Source organism: Hippocampus zosterae, chromosome 11 (assembly GCF_025434085.1).
Source record: "Hippocampus zosterae strain Florida chromosome 11, ASM2543408v3, whole genome shotgun sequence".
NCBI classification, from domain to species: Eukaryota; Metazoa; Chordata; class Actinopteri; order Syngnathiformes; family Syngnathidae; genus Hippocampus; species Hippocampus zosterae.
Window position 1 is genome coordinate 12,442,941 of NC_067461.1, and position 19,781 is coordinate 12,462,721.

At 40.5% G+C, this 19,781-nt stretch overlaps 2 protein-coding genes across 2 annotated transcripts; both read left to right on the plus strand.

The window, feature by feature from the left end:
• The first annotated feature begins 348 nt into the window (after positions 1-348).
• sft2d1 (SFT2 domain containing 1) lies at positions 349-10,518 on the plus strand. The gene is made up of 8 exons (XM_052079662.1): positions 349-643; positions 1,401-1,487; positions 2,260-2,342; positions 3,442-3,523; positions 3,705-3,740; positions 3,827-3,885; positions 6,816-6,845; positions 8,814-10,518. The coding sequence occupies exons 1-8, from the start codon at positions 578-580 to the stop codon at positions 8,851-8,853; spliced, it is 483 nt and encodes a 160-aa protein (XP_051935622.1). The 5' UTR covers positions 349-577; the 3' UTR covers positions 8,854-10,518.
• Positions 10,519-10,663: 145 nt separating this feature from the next.
• Positions 10,664-12,905, plus strand: prr18 (proline rich 18). Its single transcript, XM_052079658.1, has one exon. The coding sequence runs from the start codon at positions 11,373-11,375 to the stop codon at positions 12,087-12,089; it is 717 nt and encodes a 238-aa protein (XP_051935618.1). The 5' UTR covers positions 10,664-11,372; the 3' UTR covers positions 12,090-12,905.
• Positions 12,906-19,781: the final 6,876 nt, after the last annotated feature.

Here is a 19,781-nt window from a genome sequence, read left to right on the forward strand (position 1 = left end):
CTGTAGCAATAAGCCCTCTAATTTACATTCGAATTAGGGAGAAATAATCAAGACAATCAAGGGAGAATAGTCGTAAAAGCGTGTTTTAAATTGTGCTACCGCCTTTGTACATCAGAGGGCGACAATATATAGGACAACAAATATACAATCGTTATACTGTATATACACTAGTTTCACGGAGCTTTAACTTCAGCATTTTATTTAACAGTATATATTAAAATGTGTTTAAAAAACACAAACATATCATCAAGATTGGCATTGTCAAAACATCACCACAAATTCAATATTACAGTTTCAAAAACTTCGTGCAGACGTTTCACAGGAAGTGGAAGAATGGCTAAGAGGAAGTCAACTCTCTGGTTGACCAGACTGATCGGGAATCAGTTATCTCACCATGATTACGCTCACAAATAACGTAACTTCTGCATTGTTTTGACCTCAAGTCAGTAGGTAAGAATTTGGTGATTCGGTGAAGTCAGGAAGTTCCGAGTTCTGGAACCTTTGATAATATTCTCCAAATGAACAGAAGTAATTATACAAATTGGGCTTTTATTTAATTTGTCATCGTTCTGAGACCATGGACAAGCTTCGTCGTGTGCTAAACGGCCGAGAGGAGAACGAAGAGCTCGGTCTCACTTCTCAGGTAAATGGATAATTGCAGTAAACGGCAGCCTACGATGCTAATGCTAACAGTTTCAAATGTCATAACAAGCTTTGCCTTTACTGTACTCAATACCGTAGTGGTCTGATCATCATTATAATCCTTATGGTCTAAAAGCTTGTCATAATGTCAACTGTTGCTTGTCGAAGCTGTGACAGCTAATGTTTGTCATGAGTTTAATCAATCAATGGCGTCCTTTAATTTATGTTATACTTTTTCTATACTCTTTGACGCTGTTAATATGTCGCTGTAATACTCTTTGTTCCTGGATGCTTATTACATGCTATTCAAAGGAGGATAAATTAAGGTAAGATTCTGAAATTGCACTCTCGACACGATATTTTCTTGTTGATGCTTACTGTAAAAAATAACTAGATTGGATTGCTGCCTCCCAATTCACATCTCGGTGATGTTCATTTCGAATGTGTTCGGCTATTACCTTGGAAAGCCACGGAGGCGAAACTCATTTTGACTAAGAAAACACCCCCTGTCAACCAAGCAGGACATTTTGTACTGTACCTCATCCTCGAGTACATCATGTGACTTAGCCATTCTAAAATATTATCTAAATTACAATTTGCCTTAATTGTGTTATATCCCGTGACTTGAAGTCAGTTGGCATGGTGTCTTTTATGATATAGGCAAATTCAATATGGATAAAACATAATCAGGAAGTGTGCAGGCCTCAATGTGGATGACATGAGCTTTTCTTATGACTTCCTTCTATTGTTCTCACTAGGTCCTTGATGCTACCTCGCTCAGCTACAGCACCAGGGTGAAATGGTTCGTCATATGCTTCGCCTCGGGCATCTTGTGCTCAATACTCGTGAGTGTTGCCGCCTTGCTTTCAATTTTTCATTAGCTAGCTGGTGTATATTCATAAATACCGTGGAGATGCAGCGCCAAAGTAAATTAATGGTATAAAGAGAACAGTCTTTGTGTTTTTGTAGTTAATATGTCCTAGAATTTAGGGTCAAGACCCAAAATGGATTGTGGGTTTACCATTTATAGTGTTGTTCACTTTCCATTAAATGCTCAAAAGCAATTTCTTATCAATTTATACAGATTTCTTGGCGAATAGCCCCTTAAAAATAGCATTATCATTTCACTTGTATTTTGTTCTTTATCATTAGTTCATTACTACAGTTGATCAGTTAAGTGACAACATGTGATGGTTTCCTGAGCGGATTCCAGGGTGAACCACATTTTTAACCGAGAAACCCCAAGAACAGTTTCAATGGTTAATATCACCATTGCTTATTTGAATAATAAGTTGTCTTTGGGCTTCTCCCTAGAAATTGTGACTATCTTGTAAAAAATAAAAATGTAAGCACATAATTTGTTTGTATTTTATTCTTGCAGTTGCTGTTGATGTCACTCTATTTACTTACTGTCGCACTGCTATACAATAATTTGTAAATGTGGCAATAATAAATGCTCTATTTGGGGAAGGCGTTGATTTAAGTTGACAGCCGACAACCATCTACTCTGGCATCTACTCTTTCGAGTGCATTCCACTATTTGAGGACATATGATCATATATAGTGTTCCCTCGCTATTTTGCGGTTTGGTTATAGCAGAAATTGTTTCTATTTCAGGGCTCAGCTCTGCTGTTCCTCCCAAATGGAATCAAACTCTTTGCGGTTTTCTACACACTGGGTAATATTGCAGCTCTTGCCAGGTGAGACTTCATCACAGAGACATATGGTGAGGGGTACGAAGAAATATTGTCACTCCAGTGACCATTGGTATCTGTACTTGGACTGTATAGTTTCCTGCCACCAACTTTGGAAATCAGGGAATCAATAGTTGAATTTGTTTTCAGTTGTCCCTATTGAAGTGTCTACTAAGTGGTGGCATTTGAACATTTCATTCATGATACATGAATTTATTGCTAGAAGAGATGATGATATTCATTGTTAAAACAAGGCAATTCAGGTTCAAAACCTAGCATTTTACATCTTGGTATTGACAACTTTTTACATTGTTTTCCGTGCCGTATGTCCATGGGGTTTACTGGGTACTCAATTAGGAAAATAGGTCAGAGGTTACTAATCACAAGCAAGACACGATCATAGACAGGAATTTTAACATTCTTATTATTGTTATACTGTATATACAGTAGTTTCCCTGTTAATGACCTTAAGGTGACCGATTTTGTCATGTAACTAATGAATTGAAGATTTAGTCATGGTGGGGGCCATCCCTCATGGGGATGTTACAAAAAAATGATGGCTTCCATCGCTGTTGCGTATTGTGCATTGTCTCTTGTCCATCACAATATTACCAGATAATTTGTTCAGATTAGAGTTTTAACAACAGCGTGTACTGTGCAGTGATGGATTTTCCTGCGCACAATACAATATGATGTGTGTGTATTTCGGCTGCTGTATGATTATCGGTCTTTCGAGCGTCAAAACAGCTCCGACAGAGTCTCATCTAACAGACGTGACGCTCCACAGGCACCATCCTCCCACTCACAGCTCAGCTGAGCACAGAGCTATGCTTCGTCAGTGGGGGAATGTTCTGTCAGGTTACATTCACTGGCGTCATCAAAGTATCAGGAAGCTTTGAATGTGTTCCCCTGGCACTGGGTTTTAAATGTGTTTTATAAGTTAGGCTGGCCAGTGGCCACATTTGTTTCTCTATATTATGCTGCTTTCTTAAATTGGAATGGATTATTTTTATTATACTGGTTGAAAATCTTGAATGAAATTCAGCATTAACATTTGTTTGATGTTTTAAAATGTTGTGTAAACAGCCTGCTTTGTCCTCAATAGCACCTGCTTCCTTATGGGACCACTAAAGCAGTTAAAACGCATGTTTGAGCCAACACGACTTATCGCGACCATTGTTATGCTGGTAAGAACATTATTACTGGCACTTCTAGCTTAATGTTTTCATTAGGTCTTAATTCATTTAAATAGTGCTTGCCGACCCCTGGTAGGCATGCACACTTTAATAAACCCTGTTCAGACATTTTTAAGGGCAAGACCTCATTAAGTTAATGATGGTGAAAACCTATTTTTCATTTCCCCAACAGCTCTGCCTCATCTTAACATTATGCGCAGTGTTTTGGGTAAGTTGACCGCAGGTAAAACAGTCTTGAATGATTTTTTATGGAGTCTTTACAATGCCTAAAATGCCCATTTATTTTTGTTACAGTGGCACAAAAAGGGACTGGCCATCATTTTTTGTATTCTCCAGTTTCTAGCAATGACATGGTAAGTGTGAACAACCAATATAAATGTGTAAAGGTCAACAGGATAGTATTCTTCAATCTTGAAAACAAAATAACTAAAAAAACAAAACAAATAAAATCTTTCTGAAATTATACTACCTGTATTTTACTCAATTAATAATTTTACTAATTATACTAAATTATATGAAAAAGTCCGAAACTTTTTTTAAGGATTATTTGCACATCGAGCTGTTTGAAACTTTGTTGCAACAAAAAGGACAAACTTGACAAAGGTGCAAGTCAGAAGGACTCATCGGCGCTCATTCTTTTCAATTGGTGTCTATTTGCAGTTTTGGGGGACAATTGTGATGCAAGGGTTACTCTAAATTTAAAAGAAGAAATGCAGATATGTCATTTTTGGGTAATTGTTAAATGCCGTGGGCCGCACTCTGGCGGGGTAGGGGGGGCATATCATAAGATGATACGATAAATATGAGCAATATCAAGATGACCTGCTGAGCTCTGCCAATACTGCCACTTACTACAGCATGCCCATAGTGAAGCTATGTGTCTGAGAACCATGTAAGAGTTGTTTTTTAAAGATGTTTGCTGATTCAATCTTACTGCTGATAGTTTGCTTTACATTGATCTCGAGGGGATGCATCAATAATGCATCGTAAGGTCTCAACGAGTTGTCAGGACAGTATAGTTAACAAGTCACGCTATTGTTATTTTACCCACATATAGAGCAATCTTCAACGCTGCAGTGAATCAGATTCCTACAGATGGAAAGGGGGTAGGCTTAGTTTAAGTCTTGTCTGATTGTTTGCCAGGTAGGTCAGCGTGGTTTTGGCCAGGTGGTGCCTGACTCAACATGGACCTACTTTAGTGTCAGTCAGACAGTATGTGGTCCTGGCAGGTGTTTATACACATAACAGTTTTTGCCAGACTCTGTATTTCTGCCATCATATCTTTTAATAAAAATTAACTTTTTTTTTTCGGTCACTCAAATGTTTTCTTTTACTTTATACACTTGACTGGCTGGTCTAATTCACACATCACACTTTTTAACATCTTAACTCTCAAAATGATATAAATCAGCAGGGGCTTTGCATGATCAAATTGAGGCAGAGGTGGTACCATCCTGACCATGAGCCATGACGTACATCTATTCGATGAATTTAACAGACTCACTTACTTTTACAGGAAACATACTTTAAGAGTTCCAATAAGAATATGACTATTATCATGTTAAATTAAAACTTACTATGAAGAATGATGGACTTACAGCTTGTGTGGTGGGGTCACTTTTGTTTGAGAGAGACAAAGATTTTGAAGCGGCCTTCATTCGCTCTGTGGTCCATGTCCACCTGTGCCGCAATAGCAGGCTGCAGTGTCCTCCGTTAAAAAAAAAAAAAAAACGTATTCTTTCTTCAATGGTACTTGCATCAGGTTTTTCCTGTGCACTGTTGCTGATATAGTGCCTCCATAGTGGCTCAGTCTGCTACTTCATTTAAAATACGAAGCTGCCGTAGAGGGACATCAATCCCTCAATCAGCACAGTTGGAGTTTTACGCTGTGTTGAGCAATATAAATCGGTCTGGCTGGGGGAAGTACAAAATTAGCGGGGGACAGCCGGCACGCCATTTTGAACCCAGGAAATACCCTGATCACTATCAGAACTAAATGGAATTAAACTCCTCAAAGTTGGCATGGTGAATTAAAAGTACAGTACAGTGTAGCAAGTTTCTTTCCCATGTGGAATTTCATTTTGTTGCAGCAGATAGTTTTGCTGACAAAATACAAACACGAACGTCCACTTTGGGGAACACCAAGGTGAAGGTCTATCTTGGCAATACACGTGAAATCCTATGAGTGTTATGAATGTAAGCATGTCCTTACTTGCTTGAGCATTAATGAGCATATGAGCACAATATGGCCAAAGGATGGTAGTGAATACCCCTGGGCAACTCTGTGGATAGAAAAAGAGCCTTTCGTCAGCTAAACGGTCCGTGTCGCAATCACCGTCGATTTCACCTACGTATGGAACGGTCACTTCCGCTCTTGCCTGCGTTCCCCCAAGGCATCACCATGGAAACCACAAGTCGCACATCCCAGGCGCATTCTGAACAGAAACTGTGTTAGAGTACACGCCCACGCGGGAGCTGAGCCGTCTGAGTGAAACATGGCCACTGGCCCACACACTGAACTGGGCAAAGTTCAGACTTCAGGCTGAATGCTGTAAACCTAAGACAGGATCACATGACCCTAAACAAAGTGTGTTTGTGACTGTCCTAGATAGTCGGACTTTTCTAAGGACAAATAAGTCAGACTTTGGTTAAAGATCTACTTAACCAAATCTTTTTACTTGAATTTATTAGATGAATTTATGGTGGATGTGCACACAATAGGAAACGGGATGCAAACCTTCCATTCTTCACACCGAAGAGATGCCCGTTAACGGATTGTCCAGTGTGATGATGATCTTGCTCCAGCTATTGTCAATCATTCATCTGCTGCAGATTCCTCTCATGTTTGAGCTGCAGTATAATGTGTAGTCAGGGAACTCGATAAAATAGCCCACAGACTCTTTATCCCAAGATCTCATGGCATAATGTCATGTTTTGAAATCTCTTCAATTCGCACAAAGATTGGTGTCCTGTTAGCTGGTTATATAGTTGTAATGATGAGATCCATCTCTCGTTACATCACACTCTCCAGTTCATTTACAACTTTTTGTTGTTTTCTTTGGTGTCATGTTTAACCTTTAAAAACCCCACCAGGTCCCTATTTAAATCAAGCAAATGGTCAAATTCAAAATGTCAAATTCTGCTGTGAAGTAATGAGTACTGATTAATTGGAGCTATACTCGGCATGTAGAAGCAAATTTGCACTTCTCACTTGCCCTTAATACATGATCTTGCTTTTTTATTATTATTATGTTGAACAGTCTGTTATGTTTATGTCTTTCAGGTACAGCATCTCCTATATTCCTTTTGCCAGGTAAGACAATCATGATGCCAAGTGTATTGGAGCAAATTGTCGGTTCTGAAAGCGTGCTGCAAAACATACTCTTTTCATGAGAAAGACTGTCCGTTGCTGTCATCACGTGATGGTTTTCATCTTTAATCTCTGAATGACGCGAGAGAGAATTCTCTTGGAGACCACTGAAAAACATGTTTTTTTATTTACTTCTAAACGTCCCACTGTTTGCTTTTCCCATTTGGTGGTAATCCTCCCCCCTCCCTCTGACACTCATTCACCCCACTTTGTCAAACAAATTGCTGCTTGTTGTTTCACATGCACTTTGTTTTCTTGAGTCTTACTATCAAAATATTTTTTTTCTCCCAATACGATGTTTGAACCAGCTTTACCTCAAAGCCCAGCCTGTCCAGTGTTGGGCTGACATCACTGTGATTATTCCATTCCTCAAAGGGGGGATGCTCCACCCAACGTTTTCATGAGAGCCGAATGTGAATGCTCAAAATCAATATGAATTTTCAATCTCATAATCACATGAGCCCGTTACCCCCACTTGATATGTGAACAATGGAGAGTCTGAATGTCTTGAACACATACAGTACTGACACTTAAAGCATTTTTTTTGTATTCCCCCAATCTTGACAATATATTGAGACGGACATAACTGCAACTGCAACACATTCCTCCATAAAGCCATCCTCCAAGCACAAGCACGAGGTGTGATGTTGTTTTGCCAATCCAGATGCAGGCAGGATTATGTCCAATTTGGAGAGTGGATCCCTCCACCCAACAAAGCCTGGGTGCTGTGTATGTTTTGCTGACCATCTAATCCGTTCCAACAGCTGAGAAACCTGCTATAACCTCCGCATAGTCCCCCTCCCCCAAACCAAATACTGACAACAAAACAAAGACCGTCTCACATGCTGCTCTTGCACAGACCAAATTCCTGAGAACCAAAGTTTGACATTCTAATTCTCATTAATTGACTCCTTAATTTTACTGCTTTCCTTAATGTTTAAATATTTATCATACACACTGGCAAGCTTCTAAAACCATTTTCCTGTCGATGTTTCGGAGGTTGCTCTCCTGACTTTATATTAAACGCTCAAACTGAATTAGGGCCACCCATGACACCACATGGCAAGAGGACTTGATCCTTTAATGTATTTTACCTGGCTGCCTGTTTATAAGCTCGCTCATTTAAAGTGGGTGAAGCACAGAAACACGCCATATGTGCAATTCCCACAGTGCTTTGAGGCTAACATCGCGCTACATTTTCATAAGAAATGGGGGAGGTCTCAGAGCTGTATTATTTATGCATGGAGTTGTGAGGTGATGCAAAAAATAGCATCAAGAGAAATTAAAAACAAACCCGAGGCTGATACAAGAGGATGCTGGTGTACATAGCCAAAGCTTGAGAAGGAACAAGTCTCCTCTCTTGCACGCTGACCTCCCCTCCCCCCAAGCCAGGTTGTGATTCACCCCCTCTTCTCCTTTTAACCTTGACGGGCTTCACACCTCCTCCACTGAAATGTAACTGAGGCTTCAGGCAAAGTCTGCATAGCAACACTCTCGTGGCAAGAACAGAATGTGGTGAGGGGAATGGACATGGCAATGCTTTGTGGTTGCCATGGCAATGACTTCTCTTGCATCATTGCTCAACACAGCGTACCTGGCAAAAGGGGGCCGCACCATCTCGATGAGCAAGTGGAGCTTCCCCGCCATAACACACTCACTTATTTATGAAATGCCCCACCCAAATCAGAGTAAGAAAGGCTGGAAATGCTTTTTTGTCACTTTTCATTTCATATGCATGACAGCATTCTGTCCTCCGGGATGTCAGCCCATTTATCCCCGGATAATTTTTCGTTTTGTGTGTTCCGTAATCCATCATAGCACAAGGCTGTCTTAACATATTAGATTTTTTTTTTATAAATTACATTTGTCTATTTGATCTAATTAGACCATTTCTATTTCCCTCCCCCATAGAGATGCTGTGATGAAATGCTTCACTACCTGTCTGAGCTAGGATTCAGGAGTCCACACTTTTATGTGAAGACTGGTCCTTATATGCAACTGCAACAAGAGTAACTTTGTACAGTATAAAGTCGTGTTTTTTCCTTTTTTTTTCACTGTAGCTCCTTAACATAGTAGCCGTTTTTGATTCAACCGAAGGTCTTAAACTTTCATCAGATTTGACTTTTGTACTTGATGTTGTGAGTGCCTTCATTGCTCAATATATTTAATGATTTAATAGATATTTCAGATTGGCTATGGTTGTTTTGAGTGCACATAAAATAATTTGAACATGATGTCCATAGTAATTTACAAAATAAGTGCTGGGGGAAAAACAACTTAAATACTACTATCACATACTTAAATACTGCTATCATATTTATGTCTTAACCAAACTTCCATGACCTATGTTTTCTTCAACTTTATTCAAATTAGGATCAGGGCACTGGCGCCAAAACACAGTTTCCATTTTGTGTGAGCAAAAAATAAAAAATAAATGAGCAGCTGCCTGCCGTGTTTTAATAGACATTACATTATATACCCATAGGTATTTGAGGCACTGCTTCAGTGATTCTACCCTGGCAAATTTCATATCCACAGCTCTTGATCTTTTCCGGTTCAACAGTGTAAAAACAGCAGCATATGTTTGGAGCCTTTGTGTACGTTACCCCTCCCCCACTCAGTAAATTACATTAAAATTGAGTATTTTTAAATTGGATTTTCTGCTAGACGCAACAATGACCCAGTTAAATACGCTTTTCTGAGCAATGTGGTTTTGGCGTGACCTAATAACCCAATATAGCCTCCAACAGGATTCCCGTATGCTCCAGCATGATGGCATCATAGCCTTTGAGAATTGAGTTGTCATGACAACACGCGCCGCAAGATTCATTACCTTAGCTACCCCCATCTTGGGTGCAGATGTACGAATTATGGTGACGGAAGGCATGCGCTTTTGTATGAAACACGGCCTCACATTTGTCTTAAACTGAACTCATGATTTTTAAAGGCTGCTTTATTTGAAGAAGTCATCATATCACATGTTTTGCTTTTTCTTTGAGCCAAATGACTGCATTGCAATTCCTACTGTGCAAAGCCCCCTCTTTCTTTCATTAGGCTTCTGCAAAGGATTATGGACAGTCTCCCTTCAGTACAACTTGTTCATAATTTGTTAAGTAACAAGCAAATCCCTCTGCACCATACCCTCGTCATGTAATTTGAGGGATCAAGTAATGCTGTAGAATGAAGTCACATCCGTTTGTGTGGGTGGGGGGCAGGGGGGGCAGTTTTCTTTACCAAAAGTTAGAGGAGGCAGATGCACATCTGCCAGTGTCCCAACTGTTTCCTGAGGAGTTACGTTTAATCCAGAGGTCAGAATAAAGTGGCATCCTGAACAGTGCTGACCATTAACAAAAGCTATGAAGAAGGAATACAGTATAAAAACGTTTTGCATGTTCAAATCAAGGAGAAGTTTTGTTGCAGTAATAATCCATACATATTCTGTGTGCCTTTTCTTACTCATTCCTGTGTGATCAGCTGTACACAGAAGCATTGTAAATGCCATCTGAGGTTATCGTTCAACCATGTGGTAATCTATAATATTGAGTGCAAATTGTCTTGCAAATTGTGAAAAAAGAAAAAAATCATCAAGCAGATTTTAATAAATGATGTACATACATGCAGATGCAATGTTTCCTCTCACTCTCACACAGAAGAACTTTGAATTCATTTTAGGACTGTCAAGAGATAAAAGTGGTGAAATCTGTGAAGAAGAGAAATCAATGTTTCGTCTGCCTTTATAAGAAAATTCGTTTTTGCACTGGTGTTGAATATCACTGAAAGCGTTCGGAAACAAAATATTAAATGTTTAGCTACCCACCAATTTAAACCTAAACTAAAGCACTTAGCACATTTTTAATACTATACCTCTGATGGTATCAATGAATCCTGATATTTTATATATTTTATCACTGCTATGCCTATTGTTTCGAGTCACATTACTCAGTTATTCAGAAATAATGGAAATTTGTAATCGAAAGGAACATTGAAGTCCATCAAAATATTGAATCAGTCTCATGATAAAACAAGGATCAATAATTCCCCAAAATTTTGTCCTTTTCATAACCATTATCTCCGGTGTAGCTCAAGTCTGGTGTATAGTAGTCAGTTCTTTCGTGTGGGATGATGACCACTGGTAACACCAGAAATGAAGCAGACCCCACTCACTCTCGCACTTAGGCATGTATGATTCATGTTTTGTTGCGTATGATATGTCTCTCATCGGAAGTTAATAGCTTTATGACATCAGCGCCTCCTCTCCGTGCCTTTGTTTGGCGTCTCTATTGACCACGCCCCCACGCTTCCGCCATCATAAAAACTTGAGCGAGCGCGCTGACAGCGGAATTCCACGCTCGCTTGTGTGGACAACAGGTGCACTCGCTCTGTCTGAATGATGCTCTTAGAGTGCCGGCCGTCGCTTTGCACTTTGAAGTACTTTTTGCACATTTTTGTAACGCATTTTACGTCCTGAAAATGCCTTTCCCGCCTATTAATCTCCAGCAGAAGATCCCCTCTCCCGCTAGGGACCTATTCGGCAAGAAGAAAGCCAATGTTGAGAAGAGAGACTCTGGGAAGGAGAAGCAGACCTCGTCGTGGTCAACAGCTAATTTAAGAAATTTGGGGCGCAAGACGCAACAGGAGAAGAGTCAAAACCCGTCGCAGAAGGAGGTGCAGGGAAAATACTCGTGGCTGACGTCGACCAAACCTCAGGACTCAACTGCAGGAGTGACGCGCTCCACCTCCGCGGACTCCGGCAGACCGCTCGCAAGCAAAGAGGACGCATCCAAGAAGGAGATCCAGTTCACGCTGAGCCTCACGCCAGAAGCCATCCTTGTCATTCAGAAACGAAATTTGGAAAAACAGATGCTGGCGAAGCAGCAGAAATGCTGCGCGTCGGCGGATTTTCGGCACAGGCGCGTCTTCCCTTCCAAAAAAACGTCGCACGGGAGCTCCAAGGGCGCGCAGGAGACCAGAGTGGAGGATGCGGAGCAGGACATTACGGCCATTGTTAAAATATCGCTCTTGAACGACCAGCACAAGTATGACGATGTGGAGTATGAGGAGGAGGACGGTGACGTGGACGAGACGGTGATGAGGAAGTGCAAAGAGTGGCTCAAGGGGGTCGAAAGTGCCGCAGCCTTGGGAAAAGTTGACAAACTTACTGCACTACCCCACCTTAAAGGATGCTGAGAGCTGGACTCAAGCCATGAAGTGACTCTTCTTAATTAATGTTATATGATGCAATGAAAACTAAAGTCTTCAGGTTGTTTTTTAATGTCCACGTGGAATGAAATGTTACCCGATGAACGTATACTAGCTATGGAACACTTCCCAGAATAACTTGAAAGAGCTGCATTCCAAGCTTATTATGCCTTTTGAATAGTTTCAATTATGAATTCAGTGACTTTTGCACATGCGGTTTATGTTTCCAGTGAAGCGCCTCCTGTGGTTTAAAGCGGGTATTTTCGCTAAAGAAACCTTTTGTGTGAGAGCGCAAATCGCTGTCCACAATTAGGTTTTATGCCCTGCTGCTAAAACCAAACTGTCTTTTATCTCCCATCAAAAAGAGGCTTCTATATTCTGATGTACAGTATTATTTCTACCTGGAAGTTGATAGTTGGTGCCATTTTAAAAGTTAAGGGTTTTGTACGATCCACACAGCTTCTTAAAATATGAACTTGTGCCTCTTTTTTCATGATTTATAATCACTGACTTTTGCTGGATATCAGAGAGGCTCTTTGTTGCCATTGTAGCAACCTGCGGCCATTTGGGCATTAGTGTACTAAGCCTCTTAGATTTCCTGCTAAGCAGGGTTGACCAGTGTATTACTGTAGGGGCCACGTACAGGAGCGCCATCAGGAAGTGGCCTCTAATTTTTGTATTACTCAAGTAAACAATACACCTCATCACGAGACAGTGTCTTGAGACTTTGGTTTTCCTACACTGAAGTGTGTGTGTACAATTCTCAGCAAGTAATGCAAATAAATGGATGTCTTGTTCAATTAATCCATGTGTTCAAATAAATAGCGAGGACAGTGTCTATTAACAATGATGGATATTTCAAGCAGAATGCAGGCACGCTTGAAGTCAACTCTTGATTCACAGCTGCAACAGAACAAATACTGTCATTACAAATACAAATTGCACATCAGAAAAGAAGCTTTTCTTTGTACTTGCATCATAGCCACTCTTAAAATACGCCACATTGAGTTGCGCTGCTTGAAGATCTGGCATATCAATATTAAGTTCTTTATGGTCGCGTTGTGGTGTAGTTAATTGTGGACTAATGGTGCCATTTTGCTCCTAAAATTTGAGGTAGTGCATTTAATGTGTATCTTTTTGTGTCTATGCAACAACTAAATTTGCATTTTTCCCCTTACTATTTCTCTACTTTTTCCAGATTTTAATGAGTTCTTCTCGGCCCATGATCCACAGTTTGGCGGAAATTGTTTTATCTGTCCCATCCATCCGTTTTCGAGAGTTGCAGATGAGCTCGAGCCTATCCTACCTCCCTTTATGCAGTTTCTGTCTAGACTAGACTGTACACACATTGACATGTTGGCACCACACTGTTAATGAAGGAAAAATCATCTGTGGTCACAGAAATAACTTGAATGTGACAAAAGTAACAATACAAATAGATGAAAATCAAAGACAATGCATTAAAATTGTGGTTTAACAGAATTATTTGACTAAATATACAATTCAAATGTAATGTCTGATTTTCATTGGTTTATTTTGCTAACATTTTAATACATTTAAAATCACTTGTCAGATTCAAGTTATTTCTGTAAACACAGTGGGCTTTTCTTTCGTTAACACAGGGTTACCAACAATTTGGTCACTCAACATTCATATCGAAGGATACGGTAAGAATTTTTGAATAACCTAAGTAGCATCTTTTGGGATATGAGCCCAAGTAATTAGGGCAAACCCATACAAGCACAGGGAAAAGGTGCAAGTTCCACGCAGAAAGGCCGGAGCTTTGATTCAAACCCCCTAACTCGAAACTGAGGCATATGAGCTAAACACTAGTCACCCATACTAAATATTTTACATTAAAAAAGACAAAACAATGGCAAATTGGTGGGTGGATGCTTTGTAACATGCCAAGAGGAACTGCCAATGCTGTCGACAAACAGGCTGATGGACAAATTTGTGCCGGCTACTGTCGAGGTTGTCACTGTGGACAAACACACAAAGTGCATGTATTGTCGCATGCAGCAGGCTGAGATCATGACTGAGTGCTCGTACCAAGACTTCACTGTCCCCTGCCCACCATGATGCCCTGCTGCTGCCGCTATTATCATGTGACTCGGTGACCCAAAGTTGTGTAATCCTAAACCATTGTGCTGTATCTATTGGCCTTGTTTATATTCAATGCTGAGGACTTGATGTTGTGCTATTCATTCGCCTGTGTCGGAGGTGAAAACATTCATTCATTCATCTTCCGAGCCGCTTGATCCTCACTATGGTCGCGGGGGGTGCTGGAGCCTATCCCAGCTGTCTTCGGGCAGTAGGCGGGGGACACCCTGAATCGGTTGCCAGCCAATCGCAGGGCACACAGAAACAAACAACCATTCGCACTCACACTCACACTCACACCTAGGGACAATTTAGAGTGTTCAATCAGCCTGCCACGCTCCCACGTTTTTGGAATGTGGGAGGTAACCGGAGCACCCGGAGAAAACCCACGCAGGCCCGGGGAGAACATGCAAACTCCACACAGGGAGGCCGGAGCTGGAATCGAACCCGGTACCTCTGCACTGTTAATCCGACGTGCTAACCACTGGATACCGGGCCACCCGGAGGTGAAAACACCATTAGGCAAAGCGAGGCAACTTTATTTATATAATACGTTTCATACACAAGGTAACTCAATGTGTTTCACACAACCAGTAGCACCACACCTAAAGCATTGACTAACGAAAAAGCTGAAGATCAAAGATGAAATCAAAGAATAAAAGCACTTACCGGTAATTAAAACTAAGAAAAGAACGTACACTGAGAACATCTAAGAACAATTACAACCAATACATATGAGTACATTTAAAAGCAAAGGAATACACAAAAAGACAGTGTAGTAAATTTGAGTTACAAAAAATCTTAACAGTCCATGATCGAAGATATATGAAAAAGCATAGCTTTGTACCTGGAATTACAAATATCTATACTTTCTGACTTCATTTCTGTGAGCAATTTTTTTCAATTTGTGTGTAGCTTACCAGCTAAATGCCGCGTCACCGTGTTTGCTTGAAACCTGGGCTCCACTAGTCTGCTTGTGTCAGTTGTCAGGTCTACGGACTAGACACCTCTTAATCTTTGTTTATATCCCTTTCTACTTCATATGGGAGTGCATGGCTCAGTGGTGGAATGGTTGTTTCCATACTTATGTGACCATGTCAAAGTGTCTGAGCAAGAAGCTGAACACCCCCAGGTGTTCCCGATGCTGTGTCATCAGTAGGTAAAAAATTCATTGCCTTTGACCATAGTGTATAGAAGAACTGCAATTGCAATTCTTGCCATTGGACACAAAATAATCATTACCCCCATCAAACTAGTGATCAATACTGAAATAACAATACAACTGATACTAAAATAGATTTTCAATTCAAAATATCTATGCTTTTGGTACTTAAGTAAACTCAAGATTTTTTTGTAACGAGTCTCTGTTGGTGAAAACTACTTTTGCCCATGCTGCTCAATCAGTCAGTCTCCAATTGACTCTTTACAATTGCATTATGGTCAAATGTAAGGAGGGGTCATGCCCCATTTGCATGGACTAGGTGTTTTTAAATAGTCTCAGAATTTTAAAAAAAATCATCACTACCCCAACCCCTTTCAGTCTCACATTTCTTTTTCCCATATGCGTTTTGGGAGTTGGAAAATTTTTTTTTCATCTTAATGTGTCATGATCTGTCAGCATGACACGTGACACCATTATTCTTCAGCTAATTGATGGAGGCATTGGAGTGTAGATAGTCGCTGTCTCTGGCTTCTCATTGATACCCAGCAGACAGTGTGTACTATTACTCTGGCAACCAGTTTGATAAATACTGTGCCTCAAACAGCTTTTGTGGACACAAACAGCTTTCATGGAAAAAAAAAAACAAAGAAAAGCAACACATCGGGCACAAACACAGTCCTCAGAACTTAATCATCTCATTGAGGGACGCCACAAGTTTAGAAAAAATGTTACTCCACTTGTCATTTGAATTTCATTCTTAGATACATAGCATTTCATTGTATTACGCAGGCCAGTATTTACACAGATGGGCATGGCAAGAACATAAGTTTGGGGCATGCTGCTGCATTAGTACTCTTAGTAAGGGAAGCTTATTGTTGCCCAGACATGTCTTACAAGTTGGGTTTTTGTTGGGGTTCTTTTTTTTTTCTTTTTTTTTTGGAGGCAGATTTCACTTCAGAGGGTTAGAGTGAAGGCAGTGCGAGCCATTACCTTCTTTTTTATGTCTTGCATCCATCCACTTTTTATACCCTGTCCCGCCTGACTGAGAGGCAGGGCGCACTCTGGACTGGTTGCCAGTCAATCGCTGCGCACAATCAACGACAGTACGTATTTCCAATCAGAATCACATCTATTTAGCGTCTTCAAATGGCCTCATGAATACATGGAGGGGAAGCCGGATTACCTGGAGAAAATCCTCCACCCAAGCACGGTTCCAACAATAAACATACATACTGCATCTACAAGTTCAGTCTATACCAGGGGTGGCCATTAGGTAGATCCTGATCTACCGGTAGATCTAAGACAGGTCCCAAGTAGATCCGAGGAGTGTCGAGAAGAAAAAAAACAAACAACCATTTGTGTGTCTTTGTACATGTTAGTAATATATTTTTTGTGTTAATATACACTGCACACTAATCATCTTATCAGTCTCATTTTCACAAAAAAATATATTTTGAAAATAAAATAAAGCAGATAAATCTCAAATTTGTGTGTGTTTGTGCGTGCGCGCGCCGATAAGGGTAGATCCCGGGAGGTTAGTTGATCGAAAAGTAGATCTTCGATCCAAAAAGTTTGGGCACCCCTACGTTCTTCAGCGATGAAGTGCCTGGTATTGAGCGTCAGTGCACTCTCTTAATTTGTCCTGCAACGCCACCGTGTGGCATACCAGTGCATGCATTTGCCTGAAAAAAGTAAATTGACAAATATTCGTTGCACAGTGGAGACGGGAGAAAAGCCAATGACACCAAACAATTGAAAGGCATCGTTACATTTTGATCCATTATAGTTGAGCTTTAAATTATTTTTTTTGAGGAAACAGTTAATAGAGTTAATAGAGTACCGTGCAAAAGTTAACATTTGCTATTTTAAACAACCAACGCTATAAATGGATATTTAAGTCTTTTGACTATATAATGTAATTAGACAACACAATAATTGGCTTGCCTTACACTACCTGGCCAAACCTCATTACCCTGGCAACCAGTTACAACAACAACAACAATAATAATCATCATCATCATCATCATCATCATGTCGAGAACATCATTAATTTTGGTCATTATACTGTTTGGCATTTCAGGAAAAGAACATCTAAATAACAGATTTTTAAATTCAAACTACGTAGTAGATCTTTTCACACGTCTTCATTTTTTTTTCTATTTTCTTGTGTCACTTGCATTTATACAATACCCATTCATATGACTCAAAATGCTGAATGGTCTGGGCCCAACTGTAAAGTCTTTTTTTTCCAAGCCTCACATCAACAGTAAGTTGTAGGACACCGCTGCTTTAAATTGAATGTGCCCTTATTTGATGACTATCTTTACTATAATTTGCTGGGTTTAGTTGTTTTTTTTCTGTAGAAATCGATTGGGAGCAAACCTATGTTAAAATGGTTATTAGTGATTACCGTGTTGAATACCATCTTAAAATGTTACGATGACTGAGTTTCATCTTACTCAAATATTTCTGCTACCTCAAGTGTCAAAATGGTTAATTCATAGAAAACTTTATTTTTAGTCACGTTGTCCATCCATATTTTATTTATTATCCATCCATCTATCCGTCCTCATGGGTGTGCAAGAGCCTCTCCTTGGTGACTTTGAGCAAGAGATGAGTTACACCCTGAACTGGATGCCAGACACTCACAGTCATTGTCAATCAAAAAAGATCATCTTAATAAATTGTAATATATATATATATATATATATATATATATATATATATACCTGTGGAGTCTTTAAATAACCAAATCCAGGAAAACGTCAGATGAGCCAAACGCCCAGAAAAAAAGCAGCACAACTCACAGTGCATGAGTGTATTTAGGTTAACTTCCCGACTGATGAGCCAGACTTATTGCTTCCCTCAGTGACACTTTCACTGGGCTCAAATACACAAAACTCCAAATCAAAGCGCATCTGTTCTGACTGTGATGCTGACACTTTCCCGTTTTAAGTCCTCAAGTGGAATGAATATTCATGAACACAATTACAGCAGTTACATCAAAAACTTTAAAAGACAAATGATTCCATGAACCTGCTTTAACTTTAGTTATAGGCCAAACATAGTTTTTTGAATGATATTTGAGCTTCCTCATAAAGGACTCTGCTGGGATTGACTTTGATTTTGACTCTCTTGTTATAGCTCTGACAAGGTGCGAAGAGAGCAATAAGCTTCAGAGAGGGTCCACTTTGGGGGAGGGGGTGGGGTCAAACATGAGAGAGATCCTGTCTTATCTATCCCTCCTGTAAAAGTAAGACTTCTTTACAGAGGATGTAATTGTCCTCTCTAATGACTTGCACTTGGGGGGTGGAGACAAAGAGAATGCCATAAAGAACTTTAGAGGCCTTTCAGTATGAAAACCTTTGCCTTCAACTGTTCAGCAAATGAAACTGGCCGTTGTTTCCTCGCCTCAGATGGAGAGGCTCCGTCACACAGACGGACACTGAAGTGAAGCAGGACCAAACAAGACGAAGGCAAGGACACCTGCGGAGACCTAATTGGTCCTCGCTACCATTAATGGCTTCCTGTGGCTGCGTGTTTACTTCTCATTTGTTTTGTGTGCTCTGTTTCCCAGCCGCTGACCCGAGGGAGACTCGTTTTAAATCTCAGTTTCCCACCACCGTCTGATTCTCTGTCTTCTGTCTGTCCTCTGACTGACTGTCTGCCATCGTTGGATAGAAATTATACGTTTGCATCGGTTGGCGCATGTCACTTAAGTAGTACCAGATGAGACCTAGGTCCATGTTCCATGTTCAGCTGTCCTAAATTCTTTTGATACTGTGTCCTTGGCGCTTTTGGAGGATGTAGTTCGCCAGACGAAGCCATCTGGCTCCCCTTGCGACTCTCTTCCCCCACGCTTCTTTCAGGAGGTTCTCCCGAGTGTTGGTGCATCGGTCTTGGATATCATCAACAGCAGCCTTTCTTCTGGTGTAGTTCCCCAACAGTTTAAACATGCTGTGGTCCAACCCTTGATCAAGAAACCTGGTCTTGATCCAGATGAGCTGTCAAGTTACAGACCCATTTCCAAACTGCCTTTCATTTCCAAAATTCTGGAAAAAGTGGTGCACATGCAGTTGAAAGTTTTCTTGGATGAACATAACATCTTGGAGGTCTTCCAGTCAGGTTTCAAGACGATGCATAGCACGGAGTCAGCCCTGTTACGCGTTTCTAATGACATCCTCCTGGCAAATGACTCTGGAGACCACGTGTGTCTGGTTTTATTGGACTTAACTGCAGCATTTGATACAGTGGATCACAGTATTCTGCTGACTCGTTTGCAGCACTTGGTGGGCATTGGCGGGAGTGCTCTTGATTGGTTTAGGTCCTATCTAGCTGACAGGACCTTTTGTGTCAGCCTTGGCTGCTCTGAATCACGCACTGCTCCCCTGTCATGTGGTGTTCCACAGGGCTCA

What these genes read in the sequence shown, in the direction of transcription:
- sft2d1 (XM_052079662.1), top strand. Translation starts at nt 578, where the DNA reads ATGGACAAGCTTCGTCGTGTGCTAAACGGCCGAGAGGAGAACGAAGAG. An exon ending in GCATCTTGTGCTCAATACTC is followed by an intron (nt 1,488 to 2,259) that starts GTGAGTGTTGCC and finishes TTTCTATTTCAG; the next exon opens with GGCTCAGCTCTGCTGTTCCT. An exon ending in CATTATGCGCAGTGTTTTGG is followed by an intron (nt 3,741 to 3,826) that starts GTAAGTTGACCG and finishes TTTTTGTTACAG; the next exon opens with TGGCACAAAAAGGGACTGGC.
- prr18 (XM_052079658.1), top strand. Translation starts at nt 11,373, where the DNA reads ATGCCTTTCCCGCCTATTAATCTCCAGCAGAAGATCCCCTCTCCCGCT.